Source organism: Anarhichas minor, unplaced genomic scaffold, assembly GCF_050575085.1.
Source record: "Anarhichas minor isolate MPS153535 unplaced genomic scaffold, ASM5057508v1 ptg000042l, whole genome shotgun sequence".
Taxonomy (NCBI): Eukaryota; Metazoa; Chordata; class Actinopteri; order Perciformes; family Anarhichadidae; genus Anarhichas; species Anarhichas minor.
The window spans coordinates 1,907,783-1,925,000 of NW_027466488.1; the positions used below are offsets into that span (position 1 = coordinate 1,907,783).

Genomic DNA, 17,218 nt, shown 5'->3' on the forward strand with positions numbered 1-17,218 from the left:
TTGATGTGACAGTAATGTGAAATATTCACTTGTTGCTGATGGGCCCGGTGGAGAGCACATCAGACTGCAGTCGGGGGAAGAAGCCCTGCTCGTAGCGTCCCTGACCGATCTTCATGTCCAGCAGGTGGGGGTGCAGGGCGGTGTGGTCGATCTTTATAACTCTCACCTCGATGGCTTTCTCTGAGGACGAGATGTGATTACAGGATGCGTCGTGCTCATCTTGTTAATTTAACCAAATCATAGTGCTTTCATTCTCAAGACGTAAGTGATTAAGAGTCCTCGGGACAACAACATGTCGGTTTTGGGACAAAATCTGAATATTAACAAGTTCAAATTCATGAGATCCTCTGGTAATGAATTCTGCACGTTGTCTAGTCATCTACTCATCTACTCAAACAATTAATAATTTAGGATTAGAGAGGGAAGCTTTCTTTTTAAGGATAATTATCAGGGAACCAAATAACTAAAATGTCCCATGGTCAGAAACCAAGAAATTATCCTTTTTCATCTTCTCACCAATCATTCAAATAAGATTGTGTTAAGAAACCAGGATAACTATGATGAAGAATCTCTCATTTCTCTTTTAGCAAACGACTGGCAACAGAAGAAAGAGAACAACTTTAAATAGAAAAAGACATTTCCTCCCAAACACCCACAGAACCAAAAGAAGAATAAAGGCTCACATTAGAAGCTTTCTTTAAAAAACACCCATGTATGCAGCTGTAGACAGTGATTTTCTGATGCCTGATTAACAACCCACCCCCGCATGAGTCATGTTAACAAAAGCACCCATGAGTTTAGAGAAATACAATAGAACCTAAATAGATAAACAAGAAAATGTAAAAAAACATGCGCACAAGATGAAATACGTAGCATTAAAATTTACGTAACCCAAAATTTGACAAGCTGAGAGTTACAGGTAGAAAGATTTCATTCCTTATAAAGGATTTATTGAACCCATTCAACTTCATGCTGCAAGTTATCAGATCACCACCATAAAGATCAGCAAAAGTGATTTTAATTGTTAACAACATAATGTTCTCCAAGCTTTGTATACAACTGACATGTCTGCAATGCATTAAGGATCTCATGGAGGATTCTTAAATTTGGAGTGATGCGTAAATAAAAGACATTTGTCCAAACTAGAATGAAGCACCGTTAAAGAAAGAAAGTCCATCAATCCTCTACGAGTGTACCTAAGGTAATGCATTGCACAGACACTCAGAGAGCTGTCTCAAGACGGGGGTTACCAGTCAGTTTACTTAATAGAGCAAATCACCTTCAAATTAACTTATGACCACACTCAAATTAAAGGGGTTTTATAGGACTTTTAAGGTCTTCTTTAATTACGTTTACAAAACTTTAAATTTGAACAGTTTTGGCTTTACATAGGGTCATAATTAAACATTACAGAGGCTTCTTCTTTATTTTACTGTCTCAAGTTATGATACTAAGGTGAAACTATTCATTTTCAAACTAGAACCTGTGGCTCTATCAGTGCAAACCAATCACAGAGTTTTCCTCAGGTTAGGAAGTGTTGAAGCTTTTAAAGCATCAAAATATTCTCAAAGTCTTTTGTTATTTCTCTGTAATCCACAAAACATTCAAGGATGTTTAAAGCGGATCTTTTTCCCTTACCTGCTTCTTCGATGTTTGTGCATCTCTGGTACATCGAGGTGCGCAGTGTGGGCGTGCGGACGTTCAGCATGCGAATCTTATCCACACGGGAGTCAAACACCCTCAGCGTGTGCTCCTTCTCCTCGTCATCATGACAGAGGATCTTACTATCGATGAAGGAGGCAAACATCTGCGTCTCCAAGAAACGTGACAGGAAGGGCAGGTAGGGCTCTGGCTGGTCAGACAGGAAGGAGGCCTGCACACACGAATTAAAAGGGTGGAATCTAATGTCATATGGAGAAACAATACCCTTCACTATACTATGCTATTAACAAACTACATATAGCACTTTACCTTGTCAAAGTTCTGCATCTGGTCTCGATTGGTGAACCAGGACTCTTTGTCCTGGTTCGGCTGGATCACAAACACCTCGTAGTCGGCAAACATCTGGGTGAATCGGTTGGCGAAGACCTCGCGCACGTGGATGTTGCTCTGGTGCATCTTTAGCTCTTGTTCATCACACTGAACCCGCAGGTCCTTATTGCTGCTGGCATCCTCTCTCACCTCCAGCTGATGTGCATGAGCGTCCATTAAAACACACACACACACACACACACACACACACACACACACACACACACACACACACACACACACACACACACACACACACACACACACACACACACACACACACACACACACACACACACACACACACACACACACACACACACACACACACACACACACACACACACACACACACACACACGGATAGAAAACAGGAAAAAGTGTGTGAGAAAGACGTCAGAGCAGAACAGTGTTTTTCATGTTATCTAGTCTGACTGTTATCAGACGCTGCTGATGAAGCAGCAGGGTTATGGGAAAGGAAGTCATCTGTTTTGATTCATGATCCAAAGCAAACGGACTTCTTTTTAGCATGTCAGTGGGTCAGCTGGACAGGTGCCAGACCTGGGGGGGGGGGGGGGCTACAATAACAAAGAGCAGTACCACTAACTGTAAAACAAAGACCCAATCCAATGACGTGACCCAATAATCTATTCAATCACTGCTTTGTTCCCTTAAATTCAGCAGTGAGTTTAGATAAGATTACTTATAAGGGAGGTCTGACCTCATAGCTGGGAGGGGAAGCTATCCTCAGACGATGAGCTAATCCGTTCACGGAAAGCAATGCTGGTCACGAGTGCATAAGCTGATTAGGCTGCACATACAGAGACTTTCTCTAATGAGCAGCTTATTCCTCATCCATCAGTCTTTCGAGAGAGTATTTCATCGTTTGTAAGACACTCAAGTGAAATGAGCCAACTACGGGGGTTTCTGTCATCTGAGCTGTGAGACAATCAAAGCAGCATTTCAAAGGCAGCTGGTTGATGTTCTGAGCTGATGAAGTCTCTTGGATGGAAAACATCTTCCAGACTCCACTGTGTCAGCTACCTGTTCTATTAACGTGATGCTAGAAACACTGATGGGAGGTACTGAGCAATCTCAATACGATTATCTTGGAGACAAATATGTCAGTATACATATTAACTCCATAATTACTCAAAAATGATGAGGACCTACGTACATTCACGATTAAAATAGCTTAACATATCTGTCTTCTATTTTTATATACACATTGTTTTATGAAAAACCTCAGATGTAAACAACATGCACCAGTCCACGGTGCAGCACAGAAGGGCTCCCCCTTTTGTTCCGTGTCCCTTACTGCAGTAAAGATGGTAATAACCTTATGATACAATAAACCTTTCTATCTTTGCAGTTCATGCAGCAATATTGATTATCATGCCATCCCTACATAATGTATAAGCTGGCAAAATATGGTTTGCAACTATTTTTTGCAAGGCTGACTTTACATTGAATGCATTGATTATAGAAAATATTTAACTATAATTTCAAAATTAGTTTTAAAGATTGAGTTCCAGGAACAACCACCAGGTCTAATTACTGTATATATTTGTGCAGCCCACTTTTAATTCTCGAGATGACGTCATTTCTCACCTTCTCCAGGCTGACACCCGTCCTCTTGACCAGAGCCTGCAGTCTGGCGATAGTTTCATTCTCCCTCAGCAGGTAGGAGTTGAGGGGCGAGGCCAGGTTGCCGTTGCGCTTGTCAGAGACCATGTCGACAGATCGGAAGCTGCGGTACCTGGCCTGGCTGTCACTGGAGTGAATATTCCCCTCTGGAGACACGCCAAAGGACATGAGTACCTCTGAGATCTCCTGAACGAACTCCAGCTTGTTGGGGAACTGGGGCAACTCCTCTGGCAGTTCGATGATGTGGTTGTCAATGTCCACGAAACACAAGTTAGCCTGGATAAAGATAAAGACAAGGAACGAAATAATTAAGCATGAGAAAACAAAAAACGAATATATTGAGCTTAATGCACAAAAAAACAGGTATAACACTAACATTATTGGTGCCACTAGTCATACTGAGCTAATGCCAACAGGTCTAACACGTCTAACAACAAAGTCTATTTGTATATCCCTTTAGACTTCATCAGCCTCCAGATTCATCCGACATGTTTGACAGCAGGCTACACTTTCTCTGTCTGTGTGTGAAATGCGAAGCAAAAAAAAAAAAAAAACTATCTTCCTAATTAGCAAACTGATGACTGTGCTTAAAAATGCAGCCACAGGAGGAATAAGAAGAAAAACTGTCCACCATGGCTTGTGTCAGCAGAACAACAAAAGGCCTTATCCATGCAAGAATGACAATAATTCAACTGTAAATAAAAACACTGACTGAGATGAAGTGTGCATGTTAGTGTGCCCAAAGAAAAATAAATACAAGGGGGGATTTATTCACTAAAATACAGATTGTCTTCTCACACCAAAAGTAACAACCTACTAAACTGCTTTGTTACCAGACAAAAGCAAGTACAAATTCAAAAGGTTGATTTGCAATCTGTGTTTTAGAGGTGAGACAAATAGATGTGGGAGGATCTAGAATACTGTTCACACCATGGCGGGACTATAGGAAGGCCCTAGGTGGTGTTTGTACCTCCTGTGGCAGCTCCAGGTTGGTGCGGTCATCCTGTCCGTTGGACTGGAGGCCCATGAGATACGGCACGGGAGCGTCCAGGAAGTGGAGGAGGGAGGCGGGCAGAATGGGAACATACACATGCTGCCACTGGAAGGGGAACATTAAGGCTGTGATGCTCTCTGCCACCGTCATCAACCTCTGGTAATCTGTTTCATGCACACGTGAAAAAAAAGAGAACAATGGTTATGACATGTTCCAGCAGTGGATACAGAGCAGATTTGAGGGTTTTCTGACTTGATAATTACTTTGAAGCCTTGGTGATTGTAATGATTCTGACTGATCATATAGGCTCCAACATGTTGCACAATCACCACAAGCACATACCTATTTAATGACTTTATTAAGTCAACATTTACTGGACAAGAGTAGAGGACTGAAACCCAGAGGGCAGAACTCAGTTTCTGCACTGCTCATGTGGACAGTCTTCATAACATCTTAATATCATTGTTCTGTTATTATAGTGAACTATTAAAGTGCATTGTAAGACAAACTCATGATTTATGTTGTTTACTCCTCCAAAACACTTGTGCCAGTAAACAGCATATGGCAGAACAGTTATGCAACATGTTATCTAAATAGGATTACACTGTTTATGCCTCAGCTCTTCTGTTCTGCTGCAATAGCACTGATGGGCTGAGGCAAAGTACAACGTGACTGAAAGTGTTTGTGTTTGAATCGGGATTCAGTAGGAAGAGCACAGTGTGGAGACAAAGTGGACTAACATGACATGACAAAAGGAAACACCCAACCCTCCTCCAGTGTTAACCCTTTAGTCTGGTTGTCTTTGGTATTCTCTGTTCTGTCAATGTGGGAGTTCAGTGGAAATTAATGACCAACCTTGAAGTAATTAGCTGTAATGAGCCACAAGCTGCATGCAAATTTAGGGAGTGGATCTCCAGAAGCCCACATTTGTAGACCAAATATGTCATAGCACGCTGATATGGCCTGCCCCATAATAAAGACTAATAAAGAAAAGTCAAGCATCTCATTTGAGCAGGAAGTCCTCTGAAGGGCCGGTGTGTCCGGCGCCCTTTGGAGGATCCAATGAGCAGCGACACAGCAGCAGTCAGCCGGCCCGACAGCTCACGTCACATTATTCTGTCGTGACTCCACACAGCAGCACTCCTTCGTGTTCAGGGTTGGTGTGAATTCAAATATGTGTCCAGCCTTCCTCATCTGCATTCCTGCTCTATCCTGCTGACACCTCTAGCACATTCGGCAGCAGCTCTGCCTCTCCGCTTATGGTGCCAAAATAAATGCCATTCCTTCATTTGGTCATGTGCTGGTCCATGAGAAGAGACTCTCAACCCCGGCCTCCCCCCTCATCCCCCTTTCTCAGCAGGCTTCCTCTCCCAGGATGGGGACAAGAATACTAACATCACCCGTCTGCTCTTAAACTAGACCACCCGAACAAGAATCCACTTTAACTCCGGTCACAAAGAGTCAAGTACTCTGCTTCTATACACAGGCATTTTATAAATGTCCACAGTGAGAACTGGTCGCAGTTTAGACTTGAAGTGATGCTTGAACGGTGAAATTTACATACCGAGTGCCAAATGATGCAGTTAAAAATACACTGAACACACAGAAGTGAAACTGCTGCAGATCTTAACTCTCAACTCTGAGTTGTGCAGCTGTTTGTTTGTTGGTTATTTTCTTGATTAGTCAATGAATAGTTTGGTCTTTAAAATGTCTGGAAATACCCACGACAATATCCCAGTGCCCAAGATGACGTCTTCAAATTTCTTGTTTTGTCCAAACAGTTAAAAAAAGAAACAAAGATTTACTGAATAGAATGATTTGATCATTACACAAATCAGCAACAATCCTCACATTTGAGGCAGTAATGCCAGAAAACGTTTTTTTCATCAAAATAGTTGATTGACTAATCGACTAAACCTTTCAGCTTTAGCCAAAACTAAATAATTCAGTTATTGCATTAAACACAATCAATTTCCCTTTCAGTCTGAGGATTGTGTGTATATGTAAAAAACGTAAAGAACAGAGGGTTTTGGAATCGCAAAAGTTGGCACAATATAGTTACTTTCCCCTGAAATACAAAAAAAGTAATATAAAAGTAGTGAGTAATTTGCTTAGTTAAATAAGTACGGATTGATCGTCTGTGCAGCTTTTAATTTGTGCTTTTCAACTTCACTTCAGATGAAGCCTCTCTGTGGCTCCATGTGCGTCGTGTAACCGTCCAGATCTCACGTCCATCTCGACTGCACAAATCACATAAAGACACAGAGTGAAATAATAGTGGCTTAACTGTAGTGTGTCACAATGATTGACACGTCATGAGCTTCCTGTTTGAGAAGGACGGGAGAAGCAGCAGATAGTGTTTGAATATCTTCTCTTTTATGGCTTCACAGAAGAAATACCGGCCTTTTTTATTCATCTTACATCACAAGTATGAACTCCTGTGCTATATTTAGCATATAACACACACGGTTGTCTCCTTATTTGCAGAGCATCCCTCTCCTCTGTGTGTGTGTGTGTGTGTGTGTGTGTGTTTGAGTCTTTTCCAAACAAGCCCTCGTATCTTCCCAGTGGAAGATTGCCAGGGCTTAACTCTACACAACACCCTTCATTCTGCAGTGATCAGCCTCACGGGGGGAAGAAAAGAGGCATGATGTCACTTCCAACCAATAATAATCATCCTGCATCACTGCCATCCTCCCTGTCTCTGGGTTGCCTAGCAACACCACAGCTTCCCCCACCCCCCCTTAAGAGCTCCCCCTCCGGCCCCTGGCATTTTGTAAACCATTTGCCTTCTCTTGCGATTGTAATGGATCCAATCACCACACCAGACCCAGCATCCCTAAATGATTTCCTTGTTTCCACACACACACACACACACACACACACACACACACACACACACACACACACACACACACACACACACACACACACACACACACACACACACACACACACACACACACACACACACACACACACACACACACAGGAATTTTATCAAAAATATATTATAAAATGCAGTAACTGATTGTCAAGACTCTCGCTTCCTTAAAGGACGAATCACAAAGAATCACCAAAAAAAGGCCTGCACAGCCGAGCAGCTCGTATGTGCACAAAAGATGAAGATCACACGTTTAAATGTGAGGTAGAGCTGCCTGTGATGGGGGAGGTGGGCCGACGTTTACACAGGCTGGTCCTCACACTGCATCACTTTAATGGAAACACTCAACAGGTTATGTAATCTCTTGGATAATAGTAGCGCCATGCATATCAAACATGTGTCCTAGCCTTAAGGCCACAGCTTTTGTTCCTTTGTAACAACCATCCAGACCGTCTGAAAATGTGGGCTCATTTTTTAAACAATACCCCCCCCCCCCCGCCCACTCTATGATAGCCAGCTCCTTACCTCATCTTCTAACTATTATGAAACAACATTTCTGCACAAATAGCAATTCCAGCCTCCTTCCATCCATCTAAAATGTACAAACAGGGAGGAAAGCCTTGAAGCTACAGCAGCATGTAACCACCAGGTCCCCAGACAATATCTCGTCTTATGTCGTGACCCTGATATGTCTCCCAGCAGCAGACACATCTCTTGAGACAGCCTCTACTAAAAGGATCACATCTCCTCTCACTTCTCAAAAAAAACAGCTATTACAGCATAACTTCTCTTTGCTTCCAGCTCGTCAGAAACATGTATAGTGTTAATGAATCGTGTCCAAACTACACAGGATGTAATGTTAGCCTGGCTATTTGCTTTTTAAAATGCAAGATGCATAGGTACTTGTAATCAATGCACGCTGTGGGACAGGACGCTAGAGGCTACATGAAAACATCGAGTGGAGCAGTAGCAGGACGTCTACTTACGCTGCGAGTAGAGCAGTATCTGCATCTCGAGCAGGGCACAGGTGAACAGCTGGAGAACGTTCTCCACCCCCAGCAGATGGAACATTTCACAAATGGCAAAGTCAAACAGTGGCAGCTCAGATGTGCTCGGCCTCTGGCACACCACGGGCCCGTAGACGCCTGAGAACTTGAGGGAACGCCCGGAGGGTGGCAGGGGCACCTCGTAGAGGATGTTGTAGATGAAGCTCTCCAGCGGGAGGGGTGGAGGCTGGGGGGACGACACGGCCTGGTGAAGCTGCTGCAGCACCTTCCTGCAGGCCTGAGGGAAGGCCATGGGCGTTATTAGGCAGATGCACTTCGACACGTACAGCGTGTCGCGACTGATGTCGTACGAGTTGAAGCGCTGCAGGCGGGAGATGGCGGGCGCGGCGTGGAGCACGGGACGCGCGTGGGAGTGTTGGTGTCGATGGTCTACCGGTCCCGGCGGCGAGGTGGGAGTGTGCAAGATGTCGTACTGCTCTGCGTTGTGCATGTGGTAAAGAGTCTGCATGGCACTGCAGATCTGCTTACTGGTCACCTCCTCGAAGAAGGTGAGGGCAAAGCCGTACGTCCGAGAGCCGTCCTCTCTGGTGATGATGTAGGAGTGGAACTGAGGCTCCCGGGAATCCACCTGCGTCCTGAACGCCAGACCCTTCGGCATACAGAGCTGCGATAGGACGGAGAGAAAAGGCATCAGAGGGTTGAGGGAAGTAATAAAGTATTCACATTACTTTTGTAGTACTGATTTCAACCCTGTCTCCCAGCCATGCCATTATTCCTAAAGGATATGAGGGGTAATGAGTGTAGAGATCATACCATGCCAACTGCATCCTGGTCGAATGGGTTCCACTCGACATTGTCTGGATAATGTGCGAGGACTTTGGATTTAAAAGTTCTCCGTAATGGACTCTGCTCAAAATTCTCACCTGAAAGTGAAACAAAAACAGAGAGAGAGAGAGAGAGAGAGAGCAAAAAAACAAAAACAAGGAGACAAACAGTTAGCCAGAGTTTCCAGATGAGGATGGAGGAGCAGAAGAACAATCTGATCAGAAGCAGGTTTAAAGTGGCAGGCGCAACTCCAGAGAAAAGAGCAAGTCAGCATATTTGTCTCGAGAGGAAGATTGTATTGCACCATATAAAGCTGTCATCTGCAAAATATTCAAAAAGGATGCATCTTAGACTCCAAAACAGATGATGTATTTTATTGATCTTAATGCTTCTTGACAGCTTTAATGGCAATACAAAAGGAACACACAACATAATCATAAAAAGCACAAATTGAGTTGATTTGAACCCGGAATGAAAGCAGAAGTGATGCACACACCAAGGCAGCACTGAAAAGTCATTCAGAATGTAGGGGGAGCGTAAACACTGGCCAAGCAATGCCAGCGCAGGCAGCACTGGATGTGTGTGCGTGTGTGTGTGTGTGTGTGAGAGAGAGAAACAGAAGCAGTGATTGTCAAACATCAGCTCATTGTTCAGCTGCTGCTGAAGGATGTGAGGGAGGCGGGGGAGGGAGGGAGGGCAAGAAAAATCAGAGAGCGCAAAAAAAAAGAAGAAGAAGGTCCCCACACCTGTGCAGGAAATAACTGGGAAACTCGTGGAATTTAAAGTAACAAAAAAGGGATTGCTGAGTAAAAAAAAACAAGGTGTGCCGGGTGAAAGGTTGAAGGGTTAAAGCTGAGCTCGGGTTAAGAGGGGGAGGAGTGTGTGTGGTGGGACGGTTACCTTCATCTGCCCCCGCCAAATTTCCTCTGGCCCCATCTCTGAATTTAGTAGCCTCTATATACTGGCATAAAGCTACACAACAAATAAAACAAAGATGCAATTAAAAGTCTGGTTCAGGCATCACTTCTCAGTATGTGTGCACACACACTTCCTGACAGCTGTCTGCTCTGAGAGACACATTATCATCATCTCTGTCAGGAGGGTATACGCTGATACAAGGACGCAGCATTTCTGTGTGTTGTAGTTTCCTCTTCTTCAAGAGAGAGAGAGAGATCATGCAAATCCATAACTGCTCCGATATGGATCGTATTGTCCCCACAGAGAGTCCACGGCCATGCGATCAGCTCTGTGAGGCTGCACGGTGATGCTTGGAGCTAAATGCTAATGTCTGCATGCTAACATGCCCACGTGATAATGCAGTCATGCTGATTCTAACAGGCATAATGTTTAGCATCTCGGTTACAACATTAGTAACATTTGCTAATTAGCACTAAACAGGGAGTACAGTTTTCTGACAATAAAGACAAATGTAGAGTAATGAAGTGATAGACTCATACTTCATGATTTATAAGCTGGTATGTAGAGCAACATATTACAAAGGACTAATGTGACATTTCGATACATTTTCAATATCTTGCCCTCTTGATCACATGGTGACTAAACATCTCACGGTGTGGCTAATTATTCAAATGTGTGTACGCATCACTAGACAGTCAGGAGGTTTACTGAGTGAACGGCTGCTCTTGTACTGCAGGCTGGATTATCTAACATTTCACATTTAAGAAGAACCTTTATGCAACCAGGCAATGCTTTCTGCCGTTTCCTCTCCGTGCATGACATTTGCCAAGCAACAAGGAAACAGTCCTGCTGGCAGAAACACGCATTCATGCAGCATATCAAAGCCAAATGTGAGCGACTCTTTTCTCGTCACACCATGTCAACGTCAAGGTAAAGCTGCTCTCAGGCTGATGTGACCTACTTAGCTAGGGGTTGAGGAGGATCTATTTTTTATTGCACTTATAATATGATTTAAGAAATGACGACTCAACTCGCTTCCCTGATGATTACATTCATTCTCTCTATTGCATTTGTTTGAACAAGACTAAATGTTAAATCTTGGAAAGCATTTACTGAGAATCCTAATTGAAGAAAGAGTTTTAAGGATTAAGTGGTTTAATCTGTTGGTTACTTTCATATCTAAACTGCCCAAAGTGGAGAAACTACGCCAGGACTTATGATGTATATGTCAGACGATTATTAAGATTAGTGGGGATGAGGAAATATCATCCAGTTCCTTATAATTTCTTTGACATGTTTTTGCAGCTTTGATGGCTCCAGAATTAATGTTTAATAACCATCTTTAAAGGCATATAATTATTTTTTATTTTGTTCAAAGAGGATAAAAACGCTTTGATGTTTGTAAACTCTGTCAGGACAAAGTGAAGTCAGGACACATGTTTTACTCAACCGACAAACAGCCAATTCTTTAAAAGTAATCACATTTTCATGCATCATAGCTAATAGCAATGTCAAATTTGCATAAATCACACACAGCAGAACTCTATACTACCACAGGAAAGTCTGTTGATTGTTAAAAACACAAAGTAATTATCACAGCATATGCCAGCAGCACATTACAGGAAACAAGTACCAAACGTTCCTGTCTAACAGGCAATACAAGGAGAGCATGACAGTGTTTTACAAAGCTTAAATCCATATACATTTACTAAATGATAAGAATATAACTTAACTAAAAGGTGTCCTTTGTGGTGTCGCTCAAGACGACTGTTATGATTATCTTCCTAGTAAATAAAAGAAGACTACACGACGCTAAGGTTTGTCACCTTCTCTTCAATCATCGATTACGTCTTCAACAATTATCGGTTACAGAAGCGTTATGTATGACGCAGAATGATTCTACCCAGACTTAAAAGAAAAAAAAAAGAAAATAGAAAATAAAAAGAGAAAATGTCAAATAAATGATTATCGTATGGTACTACCATCAAGCTCTTAAACTATTCTGGAGGAACTTTGACTGCCTTAGTTAGAGACCGTAAACGGTGGCGAGAAATTCAACAAAGTTCCTCCGCAGGAACCAAAGCAGGTCATGATTAAATGATGAATGAAAAAGGGAAGTAAAAAAGTTAATTAGATATTGAAATGACAAATGAACATTGTTAAATGGAAAATGAAAGTCAGGAAATATACTCAAATTAAATCAAGAATTGAACTTGAATGTAATATGAAAGGGAGATTGTAATGGCAGAAGAAAAACTAAATCATATATAAGAAATTGGAAAGGCAAGATGGCTATTATGATGTAATAGATATATCTCTTTTAATTTTAACTACGGTAAAATGAGCCTTCAAAGTGGTGTCATCCCCGTACACCTCGATGGTCAGCTGACTCCGGCTGCACAGGTGTTCCTTCTCTTCACCTGCCAATTAGTGCCAATTACAAGGTAGCTCCTCAGCGCGGGGAAGGCCCTCGTCTAAATAAGCACCGACTAACTCTACAGTGACTGAAAACATTATTTGATCTGTCAATTTTCCAACCAAATGGACTGCGATGCCATGAGCGTGTGGACCGGTAGCCGTGGGAGTGAAGCGTCACGGAGTTCTGGCTCCTCGCCGTCTTCCCTCAGCCTGTAAGCCAGGGACCACCCACAGCTCTGCTCCCTCACACCTCCTGCAGCACGGCCCACGAGGCTCAACACACTAACGGACGTACCTCTCTAGACTGGAAAGCTTTACTCCTGCACGACGCCACTTGACTGACCGCAGCAGAGTTTGGTGAAGGCTTCAAAATATCTCAGAAGCAAAAAAAACATCAACACTTGTTGACCCAGCGCTGACGGGACATAACGGCTCACTCTCAGCTTTAACTCTCAGCCTTCACGGCTTGCACTCCTAATAGAAACAATATGCGTTTTTTTACTATACAGTGGGGGAAAGGTTTCTAAACTGGCACTGAAAAGTGGCACACTAACATCGCTGTCTGTCCTCATTCACATTAGTGGGTAACCACTTGTAGGCTAGCTGCCAAAAATTCCAGCTTTCCATTTCTTGGGTTGCTTCCGGACCAAAATGCGGTTAAGTAACTGTCAATAGAAGAAGGTCAATATGTCAACAAATGCCTTTAACTGCATTGGACCTGAATATTCTTGCTATAGTATCGTACTCTTTATTCAGAAATGCAAATAAGAAATAATCGAAGAAAGGACTTTCTTGCCAAAGAACCTGCTACGAAACACCAAGCTGACAACATAAAGGAAGAAGTTTAAGTGTAAGTTTAAAAGTACTCACATTTACGTTTGTTCAGTGTAGCATGATTTCCATTTAGCCAAAGGTAATGTTACATTGTCTTACACCTAAAACCTTAGACATTAGATACTTTAATCTTTGAGTCTTCGGTAAGTTTATCCACAGCAGTTGGTTGCTCGCTCCATAAACAGGTCATTTTCACAGCAGACATTGTACATTGTGGTACAAGGAAGAGGACAGGTGTTACTAATGCTGCGTTACAGACAACTCAGGACTCAGAAGGCTACTAGAAGAAGTACGAAGGAACGCCACTCAAAGTCAGTTCTTACTTGTAAAGTCGAGGCAAATCTATCTTCGCGAAGAAGCAGTTGTTGTAAATAGTAAACCATCAACTGAAATGCAATATTAAGCATATTTGCCTGTATTCAATTAAATAATACATACTACCGTATCGTAAAACCTGTCCTGTTCATGGAAAATGATGTCAAAATTTGTCACAATGTTACTTGTGAAGCCAGACCAATATCAGACAAACTGTAAACACTACAATACCCATAAGCCTCGGCCGCCATTGAGAAGAAGCCAGTAGCCCTGAACCTCAAAGTAAACTGATTTAAGCTGCAGATCTTACACTTTAATCCTTAGCTTCCATCACTGTCATTACATCATTAGTTACTATGAGCCAGCACTTTCTACAAGCTTATTTAATGGTCAGCTTCAGAGTTTGTAATAATTTTGTGTGTATAGATCAAGAAACACCCTGTGACATTAGTAGCGAGTCTTCAAAGTGCATTCAAAATGTCCGCGATACGTTTAAAACACTGACCGGAGGCCCTGTACAGGCCCATAAATAAACAACTGCGTGACAACATGAAAGCCCACGTTATGCATTTAAAACCAGCTTTTCACGTTGAGTCATTCATCCTCATTTGTTTGCCGAGCAGGATTGGGGGAAGAGAGGCTGCCTGGGAAATTCAAAAGGATATTTAGCATTTGAATAAGTGGAGGCTGTGTGCGAGTGTACTTGTGTCCCTCAGCTGCCTGAGAGGCTGCAGTGTCATACATATGCTAATCAGGCCCTCGCTGGGCTGCCAAAACACTGTGCTTAAAGGACGTTTTGGTGGTTTCTTTGTGTTTCACTGGACATGAATCACAATGGCATCATAATTAAAAATGAGGAACAAACAGTGGTTTGATTTGGCTCATGACAAGTATCTCTCAACAGCTGTTTTCCCCTATAAGCAAGGTTACTTTAAATAATTTAGATGTGAGAATCATAAGGGCAGGGCGATAATTACTGAATAATGTTCAGTCGTCTGTTCAGTAATTACAATAATTAATAAGTGAGTAAGGCTCCATCCTTAGTATCTGCTTTTTAAGATGAAACTTTGGATTACAGCTGAGGCAAGCGTTTGTATATTTCATAGATACAGTTACGCACTAATCTACCCACACATGACAGATATCTGAGTTAACAAACATTTACAGTATTGTGTGAAGAAGAGCATGAACCCTCTGCAACTAAAAAAACATACTCCATCACCAGCACAGATTAAAATACGCACAATGAAACACCAACGGGCACAAACATGAGTTATTGCATATATGCAAAACAACTTCTAGGTATAGCAGACATTCACCTGACATAACCTGTAACAATGGAATTTCCACACCATTTCCTCTCTCTACAACTTAGACTGAAAGACGATAGGGGCAAGCCCCTAACGTCGCTCTACAGTAAACAGCAGCAGCATGCAGTAAGCGCAGCAGTGATGTTTGACCACAGCGCCTCAGTTTCTGAGCAAGCTTTTAACCCGTTGTGTTTATGTCTCGTCAGAGAGACCTCAAAGAACCATGATCACAGAGATAACAGAAGGAAACGTCTTTTTCAATGCTACTGGAGCCATTTGAAAGGTGAGAGGGGAAGCCAATCGATAGGACATCTTACAAAAATAAAAACATATTTAAATAGTATGTTTAAAAAAAATGAACATGCCGTTCACGCGGCTGATGATTCAAGTGTCAGAGAGTTGAACGACGAGCTGTCCAATCGGCCGACACAAAGCAAAATGTTGCCCATTTTGCTGCAACTCGTGGCACAAAGCCACATTTTGATGAAAGATAATCACACACACACGAGTGTTTTCTCTGTTCACACTGATGCAAGGCAGACATTTTCATAAGCAGTCGCTCTCTTTAACAACAATAATATATCTATGCGTGCTCTGATCATCTCTGTGCTCAACTCAAACCAGAACAAGGCATGTTCTTCAACTTCTACTCATTAGTACATTTCAAATAAACTTTAAATCTTTAAAGGAAGTAAAAAAAAAGGAAGTAAAGGGGTTGAGTCTCTGAAGACTATATGGAGAGGAAATAACTTTCTTTCAACCGCAGCGTTAACTCTGCAAGCCTCTCACTACCTCCTGAGTCACAGTGAATCACGCTGAAAACAGGGATCCAGACTCTTACATCAGTAAAAATGTCTGAACTAGTTTGGACTGCTGTCTGAAGCAGGAGCAGTGACCCGGTCAACGGGAGCTCACACCTTTATACTCACAACAGGCTTAACGCTAGCTCACGTTAGCAGACTTGCCTGACTAAAGCATCTCAACCGTCAATTAAGAGCAAGTATTTCGTTTTTTTCCTTAACGTGAAATACACAACATTTGAGTTTAAATGCAATGATAAGTAGATCATTTGAGGTCTTTGTAGACCTGTTTGTTCCCTTCAACATTTAGAGTTTTCCCTGAGGATATGAGCTGGAAACCCTGACATTATTTGCCAGATATTTACATAAACTTCTAAATGACACAAATCCCCATTGTAATAAGCCTAAAAGCTAGTATTTATCAAACACAAGTCCCACCTCCACCGATATGTTGGATCGGTCACGACTCCTGGAGGAGACAAAGACTCAAGTGTATTCATCATTACGAAACGTTCATCTGTTTGGGCACACTGTATTAGTCACACAACCCCAGAAACTCCAATCCACTAATCTGTCACTTACAGAAGGACTGCTCTTGTTTGGGATTAGCTTGGAACTTAAAAACTGCAGCTTTGTACGTTGTATTTTCAGATTCAGTGTCTTTATCATTCTCACGAGAAGGTAAAAACTTGTGTTGTCTCCAAGAGTCTCCAACACTAATAAACGTCAAGTTTGGAAATATTCCCAACTGCGTAGGCCTACTGTCGGATCATATTGAATTATCAAATATCATGGAAGAATAAATCTTCTCGACAGTCATTACTACCACAGTATTAACGGTTTGACAAACTCTCTAACAATAGACACATTTATATAGCCTGGTATATACCGGCTGATGCTACAGTGTATTGTCATATATTATTTGAAGAGTCAGCTGAGTATGAAAAACAGCCCCGTGGCCATGCTGTAATTTCCCACAGTTTCACATGCAGATATGTGTAAATCCTCTCTTTCACCACATGCTCATGCAGGTAAAACCATGACAGAAAGGGTCCCAGTCCCAGAATCATGGATGCTGAGGATGTGTGTGTGTGTGTGTGTGTGTGTGTGTGTGTGTGTGTGTGTGTGTGTGTGTGTGTGTGTGTGTGTGAGTGTGTGGCATCTGTGTGTTGCTACCTTGATACCTGACCTCCTCTAAATAACCCGGTGACAGCTGGAGCCACTGTTAATTACAT

The 17,218-nt window shown here is 42.3% G+C and overlaps 1 protein-coding gene across 2 annotated transcripts in view; it reads right to left on the reverse strand.

Moving 5' to 3' along the window:
• Window positions 1-17,218, reverse strand: part of dennd5a (DENN/MADD domain containing 5A) — a 28,788-nt gene that overhangs the window by 10,901 nt on the left and 669 nt on the right. For both annotated transcript variants that reach the window (XM_076110080.1, XM_076110079.1), the window contains exons 2-9: window positions 10,289-10,360; window positions 9,377-9,486; window positions 8,543-9,227; window positions 4,649-4,836; window positions 3,643-3,954; window positions 1,972-2,187; window positions 1,639-1,873; window positions 30-180 (exon numbers count right to left, since the gene is read on the reverse strand). In XM_076110080.1, coding sequence (XP_075966195.1) covers window positions 30-180; window positions 1,639-1,873; window positions 1,972-2,187; window positions 3,643-3,954; window positions 4,649-4,836; window positions 8,543-9,227; window positions 9,377-9,486; window positions 10,289-10,360 — 1,969 coding nt within the window. The remainder of the gene's footprint in view (window positions 1-29; window positions 181-1,638; window positions 1,874-1,971; window positions 2,188-3,642; window positions 3,955-4,648; window positions 4,837-8,542; window positions 9,228-9,376; window positions 9,487-10,288; window positions 10,361-17,218) is intronic.